The 20,675-nt window shown below is 41.2% G+C and overlaps 1 protein-coding gene across 6 annotated transcripts in view; it reads right to left on the reverse strand.

Annotated features, from left to right (window-relative positions):
- Positions 1-20,675, reverse strand: part of FBXL7 (F-box and leucine rich repeat protein 7) — a 399,261-nt gene that overhangs the window by 315,150 nt on the left and 63,436 nt on the right. For all 6 annotated transcript variants that reach the window (XR_008844092.1, XR_008844093.1, XR_008844091.1 and 3 more), the window contains exon 2: positions 5,879-5,968. Coding sequence is in view for 1 of the 6 variants with exons in the window: in XM_056520938.1 (XP_056376913.1) it covers positions 5,879-5,968 (90 nt within the window). In the remaining 5 variants the exon portion in view is untranslated. The remainder of the gene's footprint in view (positions 1-5,878; positions 5,969-20,675) is intronic.

The following is a 20,675-nucleotide window of genomic DNA, read 5'->3' on the forward strand; positions in this document are numbered from 1 at the left end:
CAACTGTTACAGAAGGAAGCTCTTTGGCAATCAGGTTCGGAGATAAGGATCTAAAACTGTTACAGAAGGAAGCTCTTTGGATCATGCAATTGAACACTACGGGTCCACTCAATCTGAATGACCGTAATGAGATGAGCGTATTTTTATTATTCCTCCTTCTTATCTCCTATGTCTTTTCAGTTAGTAGAGTGTTGTTTTTATGAAGGTTTTTTGCACGGTGATTGTTTTTTGTTTATCACTCACTTGATGTATTGTGAAAGTCTTTTGTGTACATGTTACCTAGGATACATATCCGTTTGGGTCCCTTTTAAACGCACCTTCTTACCTGTTACGTAGTAGGGGCCTAATGAAGCACATGTAACGCGAGACGGTTCTGTAGCCCAAGAACATCTCCCTTCTCTATCGTCCCTCTGCACCTTTGTCTCTGTATGATTCCAAATAAACTACACAGATTAAGCATTTTACGTGGTGAGTGCACTTATCTTTTTCTACTATTTTTATAGGATAAAGTAACCCTTATCCACCACCCCCATTTGCAAGGAACTGGGTTTTTGTTTAAAGTCCTATGCAAGTCTATGAGAAATGTATGTTCCAGCATAACTTCCAAATGGCTGGATATTTCAATAATATTTGATACACATGTTACTTGCATGTTGAAAGAAAATATAAGATAGTTAAAATAACCCTAACCTACCCCATTACATGAAGGATGGGGTTTTTGTCTCAAGTTCCATGCAAGTATATGGGACTTCCAGTACATTACTCCACAAGTTCCGCTCTGCATCTCCTGCACAGTGCGTCAATCTGGCTTGCAAGCCACACCCTCCCCACATGCCACGCCCCATCTCACAAAGCCACATCCACCATCTTAGCCACACTCTATTTATTTTCTACCTTTCTCATGCATTGGTCCTGCTTGCAAGTCATGCCCATTCCCACAAAGCCATGGTAGGAAAAACTTGGCAACACCTTACACTCTGCTAGTATAAACATAATTCTCCAGACAACATTTTAAAATATCAGATGAGTAGATTTGATCAAGGATAACTGACTGCTGTTTTACACCATGTGCTCTTCATCATGGCCTTGATCATACTGCCCAAACACAGATTATTTGTAATCATTACTTAGTAATTAAAAACAAAAAAATGGTCACACCTGTTCCTTATGTCAGTATATGAAGTGTCAAGTACAATACTGTTTAAGGGTACGTTCACATGGTTGGGAATTTCTACGCCAAAATTTCCACAGTAGAAAATCCACAGCAGATTACATTGACCTCAATGAGATCTGCAGTGGAAAATCAACTGTGAGAAACTCACGAGCAACGTGCCTGTGGGAACGTACCCTTAGGGTATGTTCACATTATGGAATCTTTGCTCGCGGAATTCCAATAAGGAATTCTACTTAGAAATTCTGTCTGGGGGCCGCTATAGAAATCTTTTAGTTGGAGGACCAAACGGACCTGAGCCATCACCATTGATGACAATGCAGTGCACACATAATTCCGCAGAAAGACATGTTCAATTTTTTTGGGTGGATCTAATATCAGGGGTGGAATTCTCTGCAGCTGAAGTTTCGTAGTAGTATGAATGGGTCTGCGGAAGGCCCATTCCCACCAATTTTAAGGGTGTACTGTGCCCCTAGGCATCTTATCCTCTATCCAAAGGATAGGGGATAAGAGGTCTGATCGCGGGGGTCCTGCCGCTGGGAACCCCTGCGATCTCTCCTGCAGCACCCCGTTATCTGGTGCACGGAGCGAACTTTGCTCCGTGCCTTATGACTGGCGACGCAGGTGCCAGAGACTCGTGATGTCACACCCCACCCCCTCAATGCAAGTCTATGGGAATGGGTGTGACGGCCCCCACGCCCCCTCCCATAGACTTGCATTGAGGGGGCATGGTGTGACATCACAAGGGGGTGGGGCCATGGTGTCACGAGTCTCTGGCCCCTGCATCAACATTCATCAGGCACGGAGCGAAGTTCGCTCAGTGCACCAGATGGCAGGGGGTGCTGCATGAGAGATCGTGGGGGTTCCCAGTGGTGGGACCCCCTGATCCGACATCTTATCACCTATACTTTGGATAAGATGTTTAGGGGTGGAGTAGCCCTTTAAGGTTTGCACAGCAGAATTCCTGAGCAAAATTCCATGTGGGGAAAATCCTTAGTGTGTATGTTACCTAAAGCGGTTCTCTAGAGTCTTACTTCTACATGGAAATGGTGTCAGGCAGGGCTAAAAAAAATAAAAAAATAAAGGTGTATTCACTTGTCCCGTTCAATGATCTATAGTTAATGTTTTGGACAAGATATTTAACTTTCGAATCTCAAGATTTTAACATAACCCTGAACAATACTGGTAGGAGAGAATAAATCTATTCTGTCTACCTCTACTATCCCAACACCTCTCTGACCTGATAAAAATATAAAGATCTAAAGACCATGCCTGGTTAAGAGGAATATTCAATGATGCCTTAGGACAGCACCACAATAGAAAAGCGTAAGACCTGTCATCAAGCTGTACCTAGGCTGTAAATCACACCTGAATAGTAGTGATTACAGGCTCTGTGACTAGTTCAGCAAACTGCACCCCCAAATGACTACTTGGTCCTCATGTACATACTGTGCAGAACATTTAGAAAAGTGGTTTTCTCCCCATTTACAGACAGGTCAGCAGACATCCGGGCATGGTATGATATATGATATTAAACTCTATTATGTGTCACCACTTGTTATATAAGGTAAAAGTTAGTGACAGGTTCCCTTTAATTCTTGAAAATTATCCTCAAAATCAGCCATGGCTATAGGTTTCATTTGATCAGGATGATAACTGTTAGTATAAAAGGGAAATACCAGCTGTGGCCTCCAGTGTCCCTGCTTATCTCCCCAAAAAGAAGTAAATTGCACAAGAGAAAAACAGAGCAATAGAAAAGCAGAGCTAATTTCTTTCATAAACAGCACCAACTTGGTTCCATTCACTTCAATGGAACTTAGCTGCAAAATCACCACCAACTTGCAGACAAATGTGTTGCAGATTTTTGAAGAAATCAGCTCTGTTTTTCTTATACTGGATAACCCCTTTAAATACAAGTCATAGACGCAACAAGTATAAGGTTTTCATTAGTGGGGGTCTGGGTGCTGAGACCCTCATGCACACCATCTCAACTTCAACCAAGCATACATTTCTTTCTTTTTAACCAGTTAGTGATGATTAGGCAGAACCTGCTGCAGTAAGATCAAGGCCAGAATAGCATGAGCAGAGGGTCATTGTCAGTGAATCATCTATCACGCTCATGTTAGAAGTTATCTGAATAAAGTGTTTTTATGGAAGTGGTGATTGGCATACGTTCTTCTTTATTGCTTTCTTACTGGATAAAGTTTATACCGTAGTTAAAATGTGGAGCGTAGCAGCCCTGGGTCACTATGTCTATGATGGCAAGGAATAGGCTTTCTTTTATAACTAAGGGAAAAAAAGAACAAATGGAAAAAATTACAGTTCATTTTCACTGTGGCTGGAATTTACATAGGAAAGCAGGGTCAGAATTATAGATGAGTGAAGTTACAGTGATTCGATTTGTCACGAACTTCTCGGCTCAGCATTTGCTGACTTTAGTCTGCATAAATGAGTTCAGCTTTCAGGTGCTCCATTGGGCTGGAAAAGGTGGATACAGTCCTAGGAGAGTCTTGTCTCACACTTTTTATGTGTGTCTACATGTAATTGTGGCTATAAAGCTAGTGCTCGCTTTTAAGCTTAGTATCCTTTAATATTATTTATAAATGTATTTATCCAATTGTTGACTTCATCCGGTCACTACAGCATTAAAAGGGGTACTCCGGTGGAATTTTTTTTTTATCAACTGGTGGCAGAAAGTTTAACAGATTTGTAAATTTCTTTGATTAAAAAATCTTAATCCTTCCAGTACTTATCAGCTGCTGTATGCTCCACAGGAAGTTGTATAGTTCTTTTCAGTCTGACCACAGTGCTCTCTGCTGACACCTCTGTCCGTGTCAGGAACTGTCCGGAGCAGGAGAGGTTTGCTATGAGGATTTGCTCCTACTCTGGACAGTTCCTGACACGGACAGAGGTGTCAGCAGAGAGCACTGTGGTCAGACAGAAAAGAACTATACAACTTCCTCTGTAGTATATAGCAGCTGATAAGTACTGGAAGGATTAAGATCTTTTAATAGAAGTAAATTACAAATCTGTTAAACTTTCTGCCACCAAAATTCCACCGGAGTACCCCTTTAATGCGGTAGTGACCTGATGAAATCCACAATTTGGTGACACATAATAGAGTGGGAGTATTAAATAGAAGTCATTCACAAATCTGTTTAACTTTTTAGCACCAATTGATCAAAAAAAATAAGTTTTCCACTGGAGTACACCTGTCACTTGCAAATACCCCCTATACATAAGCCCAGTATGTACAGGCTGTGTTGCTGTGTAAAGCAACCACACATTTGGCTGTTTAATTGGTCACTTTATGTGCTGATAAATGACTTTTGTCCATAGTCAGGAACAATCAGAGAGGCGATACCAGGGGTCTGCAATGTCTGGGGCCCCTACGGCAAAGCTTGGTCGCTGTGTGATTGACACACAGGGCCTACGCATATGCACCATCCATCTTCTACTTTGACGTGCCCAAGATGTCTCTGCAAGCACAGCTCTGCACATGTGTGCAGTGATAGAGGCAAACTATTGCTCAATGCGAGCGCTGATCATGTAGATCAGCAAGCCTATTACATCCTGCAGGCCGGGCTGCATAAACGACTGCTGGATCTCCTACTACACAGGATGATGTGCTGCCGATGAATGAAGATTATTTGACAGGGCAAAACCGTGTGATTAGCTGATGAACGAGCAAAGTGATCACTGGACCTATGACACAGGGAGATTATTGGCCTATAATCACCCCCTGTAACAGGGCCCTAAAATAGAAAGACATCACATAATATGGTTTCAAGGATCCATTTTTGTATGTAGTCAGAAAAGTGCAGGTGAACTAGGCCAGGTACAACCTACCATAGCTTAGCAATGTACACCATAACCCTGAATAGACAAGTTTCATATCAGAGAATACAGTGCAAGCTACAACCTTCTGTAATTTCTCACTCAGTGTTACATATGATCAGGCTTTAGTGATGCCAACAATGATCATGGACTGTTCACACTTAGGCTAAGTTTCCACTTGGTTTTTTTCTGGCAGTTTTTGGATATCTGCCACTGCAGTTTTTGAGCCAAAGCCAGAAGTGTATTCCAAAGGAATGGGACATATAAAGGAAGGACTTACACTTCTTCTCCCTAATGGATCCACTTCTGACTTTGGCTCAAAAACTGCAGTGGCAGATATCCAAAAACTGCCAGAAAAAAACAAGTGGAAACTTAACCTTAGACCGATTATGCCCGGACAGTAGTACAGGTCAGATAATAGCAACAGCAAAGTAACAACATCCACACAGATCTGCCCATGCCATTGTATCCACTATTCCATTATACAGATTCACCCATAACATTAAGCAATTAAGATAGTACACACAGTAGCTCCTGCTATAGTGACAATATGCCCCACAGTACAACACAACCGTCTTTCCCATAGTATATAGTATGGGTTGCTGGCTTCTCCACAAAAAAAGAACTTGCATTGAGTTGTCTTTTAGAAGCCAATCAAATTGAACATAAATGTTAAAAGTTTCTCAAGATATTACAATGAAATATATTAATAAAAAGTGAAACAATAAAGTCCAATTTTTGTTGTTAAAGCACTCAGTCAAAATAAAATATTTAGCCATTCAGCTCTATGAATATAATAGCCACACACTGCCAATACAGACAGCGAGGCCTGACTGCCGGAGCAAATAATTATGAGGACCAGATGTGTACCTTCACTAGTAGCCACATTCTTCAGGGCTCTAGTCGGCGTGTGATCTGTACTTGAACTCACGTCGGATGAGATGCTTGAGCTGCCTTTGCCTACAATAAAGAAGATGTAAAATAAGCATTGCAGGAGTTAATGAAGAATCATAAAACATAAGGTATACAGTTGCATTTTTTCACAGTAAATCATACTTTACATCACACTATAAAATTAGTAATAATATTTTAGTTAATGGTAAACTGTGAATGAATTTATCCTATTAATTAGAATTTGTTGCTTTTAATTTCAAGATGATTTTAAAGCTTGAAATATGCGAAGAAGACAATTTTTTTTCTGTGCTATTGGTATTTTATTATTTGATTAAAGTTTTTGCTCCCGCTTTGGACGCTAGACTTCATTTTGGTTGTCTACAAGAAAGTTGGCGTTGGCACACACTAGTCCAAGTGCCTTGTGAACGCCAGTGGGTGTTGGTAAGCTAGATATACAGTATTTCAAAATAACTACAGTCAGAGAACTGCAGAAAGGCACAACTGCAATGTCATACATGCTTACTGTATATTAGTGCCTGACATGTACCACTGTGGTAAGCTAATCGCTGGCCGCAGCAATGTCCCACCTCGGCTGGTAATAGGCTGAGTGGCAGTGTGATTTAATGGGCACAGGCACTAGAATGAAGGCCGTGCCTGTTACACCACACTGCCACTCTGCCTATCACCGGCCAACGGGGGACACTGCAGCAGTCAGCGATTAGCTGAGCCCAGTGCGGTGTGTCTGGCACCAGAAGCAGGAAGAAGACCAGGACCGGAGAATAGGAGAGCGATTCCAGCAGACTCCATGCTGTCAGCTTCTACCATTTGGGTTTCTGCATCACAATGTTCATACTATGTTTTATGGATGGCTTAACAGACTACTGAGTGCTGAAATAAGAGGAATTTTAATGCATGTCAAGCTTGACTAAAGCTTCACAGAAAAGTCCTGCTCATAAAACTAACATAGCAGTAACAGATATACATAACAAATATACAGTATTTGTGTGTATAGTTATTTTTCTTTAAACTTTATTGAGGTGGATTATTAATCTATAGAATGGCAAGTAAATTTCAGCTGTATAATAACATACACAGTCCATATAATTAGGTAAGGCCCAGTCTAGGCTACAGCCAAAATAAACAACTAATTAAAAAGTTATACATTTTGGGCATAAATAAACAAAAAAGGCGTACTGAGCAGTGCTCTGCTACATCCCAAAAATCGAAAGCCACTTCTGGGGTTAACAGTGGATTCTCAGTGAAATTGTACCATGACATAGGAATACTATCCAGGAGACTGATGGATACAAGTGTACATCGTGGGTGTTGCTTGTGCTAATTAATTGTAATTATACATATATACTTAACTATATACAACTTTTAACATATCTGGTTATTTTAACACACTTGCTCCAGGCACATACTATTGGCAATGGTTAGAGGACTGTTGCAGCACTCCTCCAGGCAAAGTTTCCAGTCTCGCTTGGAACATGTACTAGACCACTAATAATAACAGTCAGTTTTTACTGATTTTGGTCCACTGTGGTGTTAGCAACATCCATATAAGAATGCTTTTACAGGATAGTATCTATTACAAAACTGTTGTTCATTTTGTACTGTATTCATAGTTTTTTTTTTTTTTTTTTTTTTTTTACATTGAGAGTAAATCTAATAGGATTATAAACTATAATGATTTTTATATTTTAACTGCATAAGATAAGATATTATATTCAATCCATAACAAAAAAAAAAAGATAAAGTTCAGTACAGCTTACTGAACCACATGAAACTGTGGTCTGACGAGAACAATGCTCAGGGTATCAGGTACAAGGTGGCTGACTCAGAAATGCAGCTTGGAGTATTCAGAGGTTGAAAAGGGTATCTAATACCAAGTTGAAACATATTAAACTGTATTTATTCCATTAAAATATATAGCCCGATAGTCCCTAGGTCTAACACGTTTCAGTGTATGTGATTTACTGGACTACAACTATAAGCCACATGAGCTCAATTAGAATTATCTCGGACCACCAGAATAGACCCCCAGGCTAGTTATTTTTAAAGGATTAAATACCTTTTGGTTTAATTTAGTGCTAGATCAGCTGTATTTGCTGCTAAGAGCTGCAGACACCATTGGATAGTTTACAGGTTATGAGATTGTATGTTTATTTTGTCAGTCAAGAGTCAAGGAGGCAGTGGCAATCTGGTCAAGTGCCTGGCACATCTCCTTGCTTGCTCTCACCTACCAGCACCTCAGTGATTGACGTACAGAACCCTGTATGTGGGGAGGTGTAACTCGATGTGGAAGTTAAAGGGGTTATCCACCATAAGGTTATTTTAGTATGTACCTGGCAGACAGTAATGGACATGCTTAGGAAGGATCTGTGCTTGTCTTGCGGCTAAATGGCTATGTTGTGAGATTACCATAATTATGTAGCTAGCTTTTTGTAAACTGGGTATTTCCTGTTGGAATTAGTTCCCTCAAATTACAAATCCCATAGTTCCTTGTTTGTACGTGTGAGGTCAATTTCCTACCTCCCACACATCAGCCACCCCACCCATTGAAACACAAATGAGCAGCATGTCATTCAAAAGATCAGTGTTTTCTAACCAGGGTGCTTACAGCTGTTGTAAATGATCTCTCTCCCACCCAGCGGTCGCTCCACCCATTGAAGCAGGACTGGCTCCATTGCACACCTGACTAGTGATATCATGGCATGCTATACTGCAACCTGAGAAAACCTGAGAGACATGAGTAATTTTGTATGATGTTAAAAATTAATATTGGGGCGAAAATCACAGAAAAATTGCGAGACCACTATCACACACTATATTATGAACTACACTAACCTTACAACCCCTGTAGTATAGTCAAATAAATAAATAAAACATTCCTGGAATACCCCTTTAAGCAGATCAACACCACCTTCCTGACACTTGGCTTAGAAAAAAAAAGGTGATTTTCGAAGTTTGCCAATTGCCATCATCTCCAGGAAAGGTACAGTTTGCAATGGTTTCTGAATCTTTTTGCAGCAAATACAGCTTAAAGGGGTTATCTACCATAAGGGGATTTTAACAGTTACCTGCCAGACAGTAATGGACATGCTTAGGAAGATCCGCGTTTGTCTTTGGGTTAAATGGCTATGTTGTGAGATTACCATAAAACTGTGGCTTTCTTTTTGTTAACTGGCTTTTTCCTGTTGGAGTTTTCTCTTTTACTACAAATTCCATAATTTCCCCTTTCTACCTCCCACACATCAGCCACCACACCCATTAAACTACAAACGAGCTAAATTCCATGCAAAAGACCAATGTTTTCTAACCAGAGTGCCTCCAGCTGTTGCAAATTCCCTATGGTCGCTCCACCCATTGAAGCAGAACAGTCTCTCTGTCATCACCTGACTAATGATGTATGGTCTCAGCCGCACTGCATCCTGGGAATATCTGAGACAGGAGTCATTTCATATGCTGTTAAAAATGAACATCCAGAGCAAAGATCACATAAGAATGTGAGACCAGCCATCAGAGACAGGTACAAACACTATATATTATGAACTACACTAACTTTACAGCCCCTGTAGCATAATCAAATAAAAATAAATACCTGGAATACCCCTTAAAAGATTCCCTTTAAAAAAATGACCCTTATGTATTCCTACCATATTACAGAGCTATACAATATGTATGACCTATGGCAAACTTTAGAGATACAAGATAAAATACAGACTAAGCAATGGTGTCCATAAAAGCAAGCGGTCACATTCTTAGCGCTTATCTCCTGGTGAGCGGACTGGTCAGAGAGTCTGTTTATTAAGGAGCCATATATATTCCTAGGTGCAATGGACCATTTAGTCAGTTAATGATGCAACAAAAATAACCATGTGTGGAACATAAATCTGGGAGAACACCAAGGTGCTGAGTAAAAATTACTGAAATTCCTCTGTGAATAGACCGCACAGACATCACGCTACAAATATTTATGTACCTCTTGAAGATTGTGAATTCATTTACGAATTTCACAACTTCCCTAGTATGAAGAAGTTGTCATTTTTTGTTAACAATGATCCCTTTGTTTCTTTAGATTCTTTACATTTCCTTAATTCTTTACATTAAAAGGGGTACTCTGCCATAGACATCTTATTCCCTATCCAAAGGATAGGGGATAAGATGTCTGATCGCGCGCTGGATGACTGGCGATGCGGGGTGCAGGCTTGTGACGTCACGGTCACGCCCACTCGTGATGTCACGGCCCCTCAATGCAAGTCTATGGGAGGGGGCGCTCCCATAGACTAGCATTGAGGGGGCTTGACAGTAACGTCATGAGCGGGGCATGGCCGTGAATCACAAGCCTCCGGTGCTGCACCCGACGCTCTAAACGAACGCTGGGTGCAGTAAGGAGATTGCAGGGGTGCCCCTATCCTTTGGTCAGGGGATAAGATGTCAAGGAGAGGAGTACCCCTTTAAACAAATCTCTATTACAATGCATAACTATGTAAAGCGGTCAGTCTGTCTCCATAAAGGGAATGTTTAGATGTTGAAATGGATAAAGTCATTGTTAGTCGGCAACACATTTCTCTGTTTAGACAAGGGATGTGCTGCTCACAATAATGGAAGTGAATGGCTGCATAAATAATCCAGTAATCGTTGATCAGTGATCATACTGGGCAGCTGCCTGTTGTATAAAAGAACCCTCAGTTGTGGTCTATGAAGGAGATTTATCAAGCTCTGTACTAGTTTTTTTTTTTTTTGATTTTTGCTTATTCCAAAGCACATTTCTGAAATCTGCTCACGTAGTAATTTTTTTTTTTTTACTTTGCAGTGATCATGTATTTATCCAATGCGATAGTCGCTATTTATGAAGAAAGTTGCATCTCCATTTAAAAGTCGCATATGAATTCCAGGTCCAACCTGGCTTACAGAAAGTGCATACGTCTGCAGAAAAGGACATTAACACCCACTTTAACAACTGTTCTTGTTCTGCATCATGATGCAAAGCTACTACATTAATGTTAATGTAAATGATAGAAAAAATTAATTATATAACTAATAACTCCATTACTTTTAAGGTTGAAAATACATACGGCACACCTTGTTAATTTTAGGACATGTACATGCTGGCGTACCCACTAAATATGTAAATTAATGTTGTGTTAAAATAGAATAAGGCCCAAAATAATTGTGTAAGAATTTTTTGAGACTACATAAACAACACTCTAAAACATGGCACTGAAATGTTTTCTTAAAAAAAAAAAAAAAAAAAAAAAAAGAAACATCCATGGTAACATAGCTTCATGCACATTTTGGGGTGGGTAATGTACCGAGCATTTTTTTTTTTGTGTGGCATCACTATTGTTTATGTGCCTGTTGGTGCTGCGTTGTCTTCCTTCCTGACATAAACTCCGGCTTCAGCGCAGCGATGCAAGACTCTGCCCACCAACATCACAAAATGCGGGCAGAAAATTAAACAGCGTCCAGAGTACGAATATTCATGGTGCGGCATAGTATGTTTTTAATATTTTTTAATTTCTGAGGAGGATGGATGGGTTGTTGTGGGATAGGAGTGTAGCTATTTAGTGCCAGGCAGGCCAGTCAGGGTGTCACCCGATGCGGTACGCCCTCCCTCCCTGTCCCTCTCTATCAACGCTACTGGTAATAAAGGGTAGATAAAGAACTTTGGATATTAACATAAGGGAAAACTTTTCTGCTTAAAAAAATGCTTTTGTAAGTGGGTTTCCCGGGTTTTGCTTATGTGCGATTTATTTATCAAGGTCATGCGCATGTAAGCAAAAGTAAGTTAAAGGACAACTGCAGAGGCATTACACTTATCCCCTATCCACAGGATAGGGGATAACTGTTTTATCGCGTGGGGTCCGACCGCTGGGATCCCCCCGATCTCCCTAAAGAAGCGCCGCCATAAGCGCTCATCGTGAGCGCTAAGGCGTGTAGCGTCGACCTAGAGGTCGACGGTGACGCCCCGTCTCCTCCCCGTCCCCATACAGTTCTATGGGGGATGCGGGGAGGCACGAATGCTGCCTCCCCGTCTCTCCCATAGAGATGTATGGAGGAGGCGTGCCGGCCGCAACGTCATGCTGCGGCTGGCACGCCCCCTGCACGGGAGAGCCGCAACCCCATACAGGAGATCACCGGGGGCCCCAGCGTTCGGACCCCCCCGCGATCAAACACTTATCCCCTATCTTGAGGATAGGGGATAAGTGTTTGTAACGCTGCAGATGTCCTTTAAAAAAATTGTCATATAAAAGCCATATGTTTGAAAAGAATGAGAAATCTCCTATCTCCTTTTGGGATAGTCATTGTTTCCTTTATCAAATTATTATATAGCGTTACACGTAAGACTACACTTGTCAAAATGCAAGTCACGGGGGCAAACTTGATGCAGACCCTGGGCAAGCAGGGAATTCTATAAAAACCATCCCAGGCTAAGAAGGATATATAATCAGGGGCATTACAAAGTAAGTAAAGGAATGTATTCTTTCTAGTTGTTCACATCAAACTAAAGTGGAAGGTTTTTCAATAGCGAGCTGAAATGTTGCAGAATGTATATATTGCTAAACAACTTCTTCTGCATGGTTTTGACATGAAAACTAGAGATGAGCGAACTTACAGTAAGTTAGATTCGTCACGAACTTCTCGGCTCGGCAGTTGATGTCTTTTCCTGCATAAATTAGTTCAGCTTTCAGGTGCTCCCGTGGGCTGGAAAAGGTGGATACAGTCCTAGGAGACTCTTTCCTAGGAATGTATCCACCTTTTCCAGCCCACCGGAGCACCTGAAGGCTGAACTAATTTATGCAGGAAAAGTCATGGACTGCCGAGCCGAGAAGTTCGTGACGAATCGAATTTACTGTAAGTTTGCTCATCTCTAGTGAAAACCATTACATGAGTAAGGTTTTGTATGTACAAACTATCATTCATCCAATAAATTTTGATGCGTGAAAAATGGCTGAAGAATAAGCAAATTGGTATAGAGATATTTTTCTATAAAGATCCGCATATAGTGTAACAGTGAACCAGTCTAACTTTCCCAAAGGCAGAGCTTTAAATTTCCTCCAATATTTAATATAACATTGAAAACACAGTCCATAAGAGAGTTTATGAAGTATATAGCAGAACGTGTGTTTTTGCTATGAAGGTCAGTAAGAAAATCTCATACAATCTTAAAAGAATTAGGAAGAAATAGTGTAATTGTTTTGTTGCTTGTTATATAATCGTCATAATAAAATGGTGAAATATTTGGTGACTTGAACAAGTCTGTAATCAGAGGAATGCTCAGTGGAGACTTCCTGGCCTGCTTTTCCAATCATACATTCTTTGTGGTCTGTCTGCTATGTCTCATTCCGATAATGACCAAAAACATTGTTCTAATCATGCTTTTATAGATTTTACTGGAGGCTGACATGGAAACACTCCTCTCTGGGTATCTAATACAATCTGTACAATACAGAACTTCACTGATTCTATTCACATAGTATTCTGCCTTTTCTCTAATTGGTTACGCCATTTTTAGAGTGATACTAGAGCTGGGCGGTATGACCAAATATGTGTATCACGGTGTTTTTGTAACTTATGGCGGTTCCACGGTATATAACGGTATTTCTTTCACCCCCCCCCCCAAATCATGTTACCCCCCAGAACTGTTCTGCTCCCCCCCAATTAATTATCAGCCCAGCGGGGTACTACTCACATATGTCACCCGCAAGCACTGCCCTCCTACTCTTTGTTGCGGGCCGCCTGCGCTGGAACTCTATACTGTAAGCCAGTGGTCTCCAACCTGCGGACCTCCAGCTGTTGCAAAACTACAACTGCCAGCATGCCCGGACAGCCAATTGCTGTCCGGGCATGCCGGGAGTTGTAGTTTTGCAACAGCTGGAGGTCCACGGTTGGAGACCACTGCTGTAGGCTGTATCCCTATGCCCGGGCTGCAAAAGATAAAGAAAATAAACTTTAACTTACCTACGTCGGCCTTACGCTGGGGACGGGAGCGTCTGAGAGCCGTCAGCCCTTCACCGGCCGCAGCGATGTCCCGCCCCAGCCAGTGATAGGCTGAGCCCACTGTCATGTAAGGAGCTCTGGCCGGCTTCTTACATGACAGTAGGCTCAGCCTATCACTTGCCAGGGCGGGACATCGCTGCGGCTGGTGATAGGCTGACGGCTCTCAGACGCTCCCGTCCTCAGCGTAAGGCCGACGTAGGTAAGTTAAAGTTTATTTAGTTTATTTTTTGCAGCCTGGGCATAGGGATACAGCGTACAGCAGTGGTCTCCAACCTGCGGACCTCCAGCTGTTGCAAAACTACAACTCCCAGCATGCTGGGAGTTGTAGTTTTGCAACATCTGGAGGTCCGCAGGTTGGAGACAACTGGCGTAAAGTATAGAGTTCCAGCGCAGGCAGCCCGCAACAAAGAGGAGGAGGGCAGTGCTTGCGGGTGACATATGCGAGTAGTACCCCGCTGGGCTGATAATTAATTGGGGGGGGGGAGCAGAACAGCGCTGGTGGGTAACATGATTTGGGGGGAGGCAGAACAGCGCTAGCGGGTCACATAGGATTAGTTCCCCGATGTTGGGACAGCGCAGCGCTGGGCTGATAATTCATTCCCAAGGGGGAGGGGCCAAACCGGTATTGCGGAATGGGAAAAATTTATATCGTGCAGCACAAAAATTTCGGTATTCGGTATGAATCGGTATACCGCCCAGCCCTAAGTGATACCCATAACTTACTTGCCATAAGCTTTCTTCATGCTTAAAATTTGGGGGACATATATAATAGAAACGTACACATATGTCCAACTTTTTTACTATGGCTTTTTTATTATGTACAATAATACTTGAATTACTAGTATAAAACAATGGGTTTAGGTATACACTCACTGGCCACTTTTATAGGTACATCTTGCTAGTACCGTGTTGGACTTCCTTTTGTCTTCAGAACTGCCTTCGTTCTCTGTGACATACTTTCTACAAAGGTGCCAGAAACATTCCTCAAAGATTTTGGTCCATATAGATATGAAGGCTTCATTCAGCTGCTGCAGAATTGTTGGCTGCACATCCACAAGGGGAATCTCCCGTTCTACCACGTCCCAAAGGTGCTCTTTTGGATTGAGATCTGGTGACCATGGAGGCCATTGGAGTACAGTGACCTCATTGTCATGTTCAGGAAACCAGTTTAGGATGGTGTGAGCTTTGTGACATGGAGCAGTAGCCATCAGACAATGGGTACACTGTGATCATAAAGGGATGGACATGGTCAGCAACCATATTTAGGTAGGCTGTTGTGTTTAAAGGGGTACTCACTGGAAAATATTTTCTTTTAAATCAATTGGTGTAAGAAAGTGAAACAAATGTGTAAATTACTTCTATTAAAAAAATCCCAATCCTTCCAGTACTTATAAGCTGCCGTATACCACAGAGGAAGTTGAAAAAGAAAAGAACTTCCTCTGTAGTATACAGCTGATAAGTACTGGAAGGATTGGGATTTTTTTAATAGAAGTAATTTACAAATCTGTTTAACTTTCTGACACCAGTTGATTTAAAAGAAAATGTTTTCCAGTGGAGTACCCCTTTAAACAATGCTCAGTTAGTACTAAGGGGCCCAAAGTGTGCAAAGTTCAAAAGCAATTGAACAGGTTTACCTAATAAAGTGCCCAGTAAGTATATATTATTATCTACTGTAATATATCAATTCATCAGTTCACCATCAAAAGCCACAGAATAAAGCCCCAGTTAATAAAGGAAAAAGAATCTGAATATAATAGTGAAATTACGGTACTTTCGGGATCCAATTTACATGTAGAGCAGTCCCACAGCTACATCTGACGCTAGCAGTTTTAGTTTAGTTGGAGCCAGGGCAAGTTTTAGGCATAACGTGGCCCTGGACAAAATCAAAAGAGGCACCCCAAAAGTCATAATAGTGCACTAACCAGATTTGCACATTTTTGGTCACTTCAAATACCATAAAAAATATCTAAAAAGCAATTGAAAAGTCCCATCAAAACAAAAATGCTGAAATATTGGAAAAGGATTCCTCTCAATAAAGGTGCTGGTCCCCAAGAATAGTATAAAGATTTTATTTAGCAACGCATTTCCATCCTGGACGAGGATCTTCATCTAATGCCTGACGAAGATCCCCCATCCGGGATCGAAATGTGTTGCTAAATAAAATCTTTATACTATACTTGTGGACCAGCACCTTTATTGAGAGGAATCCTTTTTCAATATTTCTGCATTGCACTTCCACTGGATAGACTGACGTCACCCCGGGAAGTTCCTAGTGGCAGCGGTCCGGCCTCTCCCTTGTTCGAAATGCTACTGTAGGTGTTGTGCTCTAAGCGCAACACCTAAGGGTAAGGACTTATCTTTATCTTTATTCATTTACAAAATGGTCCTCACTAGGAGCACACCTCCTGTTGCTCTTTTTTCTCCTATCAAAACAAAAATGGTACAGATAAAAACAACAAATCACAGTGCAAAAAATTACATACATCCCCATATACAGAAAAATAAAAGAGTTATAGGGATCAGAATAGTACAATTTTAAGCATACTCATTTTTGTACAAAAACTAAAGTAGTAAAAAAGAAAAACCTATATGAATTGGGTATTGTTGTAACCGTATGGACCTACAAAATAGAGATAGTGTGTAATTTTTACCGAAAGGTGCACTGTGTAGAAACAGATGCCCCCAACTTGTTGGCATTGTAATATTGAGGTTCTGAACCAGTGCGTGGTATGACACGACATGCCTGCTACCCATCACCACTACAAGCAGCCACTGCTCTTTGTGGCAGAGGGCACCACCACCATTGCGCCTGATCCTAGGGTGGTGAGGGTGGTGTGATGGAGTTCTATGCACCCCAGACAAACTTGCGTCCACTCTTCCCCTCAGGTCTCCGGACATTTCCAAACAGTCTCTTAATCAGTCTCTCTCTTTATATATATATATATACATATATATATATATATATATATGGCAGTTTTTTTGTTTTTTTAAGAGAAAATTAAGAGTTTAGGAGGAGGAGGTGATGAGTTTTGAAATATGCATTTATTTGTGATCGGATATAACAGAAAGTCTGTTATATGTTCTTGTACTATTCATTAATGCAAGACTTGTTGAAAAGCTATTGATCATTTAAAATCTAATATATGATATCATAATATGATAGAAGTTAAATGATCAGTTATCCCTTGACATGTGGTAGTAACATTTCCAATACATTACAGCTCTTCTATCTATATATTACTTCTATTAAAAAATCTTTATCCTTCCAGTACTTATCAGCTGCTGTATACTACAGAGGAAATTCTTTTATTTTTGGATTTCTTTTCTGTAATGATCACGCTGCTCTATGATGACACCTCTGTCCATGTCAGGAACTGCTCAGAGCAGCATATGTATGCTATGGGGATTTTCTCCTGCTCTAGACAGTTCCTGACAAGGACTGAGGTGTCAGCAGAGAACACAGTGGTCAGACAGAAAAGAAATCCAAAAAGAAAAGAATTTCCTCTGTAGTATACAGCCGGAATGACTGGAAGGATTACGATTTTTCAATAGAAGTCATTTACAAATCTCAAAGAGACAAGAGAACAATCGGCACAGCTTACTTCTGATCCTCGGGACTACTGTAGCTCTGTAGCGGTTAAATTGTAGGAAGCTGGTGGTGCTCAGACTGACAAAGGGAAAGTCCATCAAGCATGCAAGTAGAGAAAAGAAATAGTCGGCGACTCACCACTCTTCTGTTCAGCAAAGTTCTTTATTGCACATATTCACAACAGTGTTGCCCAGGGAGAAGACTGAGATGGACACGCAGGGGGGTACCACAGAGAGGCGACAACGCTGTTTCGCACTACATAGTGCTTCAACTGGCCAGTTTCTGTACTTGCATGCTTCATTTACAAATCTGTTTAACTTTCTGGCATCAGTTGATTTAAAAAAAAAAAAAAAAGTTTTCCACCGGAGTACCCATTTAAGCTTTCTACAAACTGGGATAGTTTAGTAAATATATGACAATGAAGCAAATACGGTACATAAGATTGCTCTAAGAAGGGTTGTATAGCTGTATATGTAACCTATTTAAAGTGGTCTATTCACACATTTTTTATTTATTTATTCCTGTCAACTAAAGCTATGTGTCCCATAAAGCACTTCTCTATACAGCTTGCTGCTATTATATGTCATAACAAGTCATTTTTAACAATAGTAGCAGAAGAAATTACAGTAAGGAAAGCAAAAAACAGATTAGCATTTATGCTAAAAAGACTAAGAAGCATTTAGGTCACATGGTCTCAAAAAAAAATATTTCAGTATGCAGATCAGATCTGGCCCACGGTTCACTGTAAATGACAAGCATATGTGTGGATATTCACAATGGATGATCGTATTGCAGTGCATGGCACTAGGACCATGAATTATAATTCACAAGATAATTAAAAACATGTATGCCATGCACCTAAGTAGTTTTCTACTAGAACCAGTTGTGACTCCACTTTACTTGATGTATTACGGGTCACTATGTATGGAAGACAAAGTAGAAATGGGAATGAAACACCAACGCCAAAATTAAAAAGTGACTAGTAAAAAATAAATATATTGATAAGGGGTTCGCTTTCCTGATGTTTTATTTCTGTTCTGTTTAACCTCCCCTCCTTTTGTGTTTTCCAAAGATGACAACAGGAAATTGCAGCCATAATAGCCCCTACAGATCTGTCTAGTAGCAATATAGGAGAAAATAGCAATCCAAAATTAACCATCCAAAAGTTTGAAAGAAATAGATGAAAACCTCTATAGCAAATTCTTACTGGCAATTTTGTTTTTATTCTGGCCGGTTAAAACCACCCCTTGTTTTTTTGGGATTGGGTCATTTTGACATTGCTTGACCTCGACTTAAATTAATGGCCCAGGTCTAACAATCTGAGACAAAAAATAGCTGGTATTGCCGTAAGCAAGTACTCACAGTTTAGCTTTCATTTTACATAGGCTTGTTAAAGGGAATGTGTTATCTGAAAATGATCTAGGGGGAGATTTATCAAACTGTGTGAGAGAAAAAGTGGAGTGATTTCCCCACAGTAACCAATCACAGTTCAGCTTTCACTTTACCAGAGCTTGTTAGCTGAATTGTGATTGGTTACTGTGAGGAAATCACTCCCCTTTTTCTCTCACACAGTTTGATAAATCCCCCCCCCCCCCCCCCCCTTTGTTTAAATCAGGTTTTCATGTCATATTTTTTTAAGGATTTTTGGTGATTTTATTTATAGTTTTTGCTATCTTCATTAAATAATAATCCTGAAATTGTGCTGTTTCCATTCTGACCACTAGGACTAAAACTAAGCTGAGACTTCATGTTCTGTACAGATCACTTCTCAGTAATTCTTCTCAGGAGTACAGTGAATGGTGACACCAGTAGAGAGATAACACAGGATCCACCACCATTCACAGCAGGAATCTGCCCCTGTAGAATGCCCCCTGAAAAGGTCACAGAGAATGCTTAGTGCTATCTCCAATTCATCTGAATGGGACAGGTCCTGTCTTTTGTTTGTAAAGCAGAAAATAAAAACAGATTGAAAAAAACAACATTTATCAGTATATACAGTGTTTCTGCTGATTTTCCTGAAATCCCAGGAACGTGGCACTATTTTACTCCAATTGCACAAATTGCTGCATAAATGTATGTTTTTACAGCAATTTTGGAAACTCACAGCAAAATAATGGCCAATACACAATGAAAACTTTGCAAAAATGTGGTAAAAATGCAACATGTGAACCTAGCCTGATGACTTCAAACCTTTATAAAACACAGTAATTGGTATACAGGTTGCAATATCGGAAATTGTGAATCTCTACAAAATGCACTTTAAATAAGAAAATGCATCAAAACTGCACATAATGTGATCTGACTTTAAAGGGGTAATCCGGTGCTTAGACATCTTATCCCCTATCCAAAGGATAGGGGAAAAGATGCCTGATCGCGGGGGTCCTGCCACTGGGAACCCCTGTGATCTTGCACACAGCACCCCAATTAAAATCAGTCTGATTACCGGCGACCATGGGGCAGGCGGCGCGTGATGTCACGCCTCCGCCCCCGTGTGACATCACGCCCCTCAATGCAAGCCTATGGGAGGGGGTGTGACAGCTGTCACGCCCCCTCCCATAGGCTTGCATTGAAAGGCGGAGCATAACGTCACACGGGGGCGGAGGCGTGACGTCACGCGCCGCCTGCCCCATGGTCGCCGGTAATCAGACCCGGAGTGAACATGCTCCGGGGACTGATTTTAACTGGGGTGCTGCATGCAAGATCACGGGGGTCCCCAGCGGCGGCACCCCAGCCTTCGGATAGGGGATAAGATGTCTAAGCGCCGGAGTACCCCTTTAAGCCAATCAGTTGTGAAAGCAGTTTAGTCTGTTGGAGTGTCACCAGGTGATCTCATAAGGGGACCTGCATAGATTAGACTCCATTCCCTCTATCTGTAAAGCCAGAGGATTCATGGGAAATTAAGGCAGCATTAGATAATCAATTCAGTGGTTCAGTTGGATTCAGTATAGCAAAAAAAACATACCTGACACATCAGCTAAAAAACAGATAAAGCACAAAAACCTCAATACAACTTTATGGGAGAGCCGCAGCACTGCATTCGGCAATCTCCGGCTCTGCCATAGCGCTGCATTGATGGGGGGGGGCGGACACCGCTTTGTGCGGTGATCGACACGCTCCCTTTCTGAAGACTGCCCGGGCCTCATACCGGAGATTGCGGAGGGTCCCAATGATCCCCTA

This window comes from Hyla sarda, chromosome 5 (genome assembly GCF_029499605.1).
Source record: "Hyla sarda isolate aHylSar1 chromosome 5, aHylSar1.hap1, whole genome shotgun sequence".
Taxonomy (NCBI): domain Eukaryota; kingdom Metazoa; phylum Chordata; class Amphibia; order Anura; family Hylidae; genus Hyla; species Hyla sarda.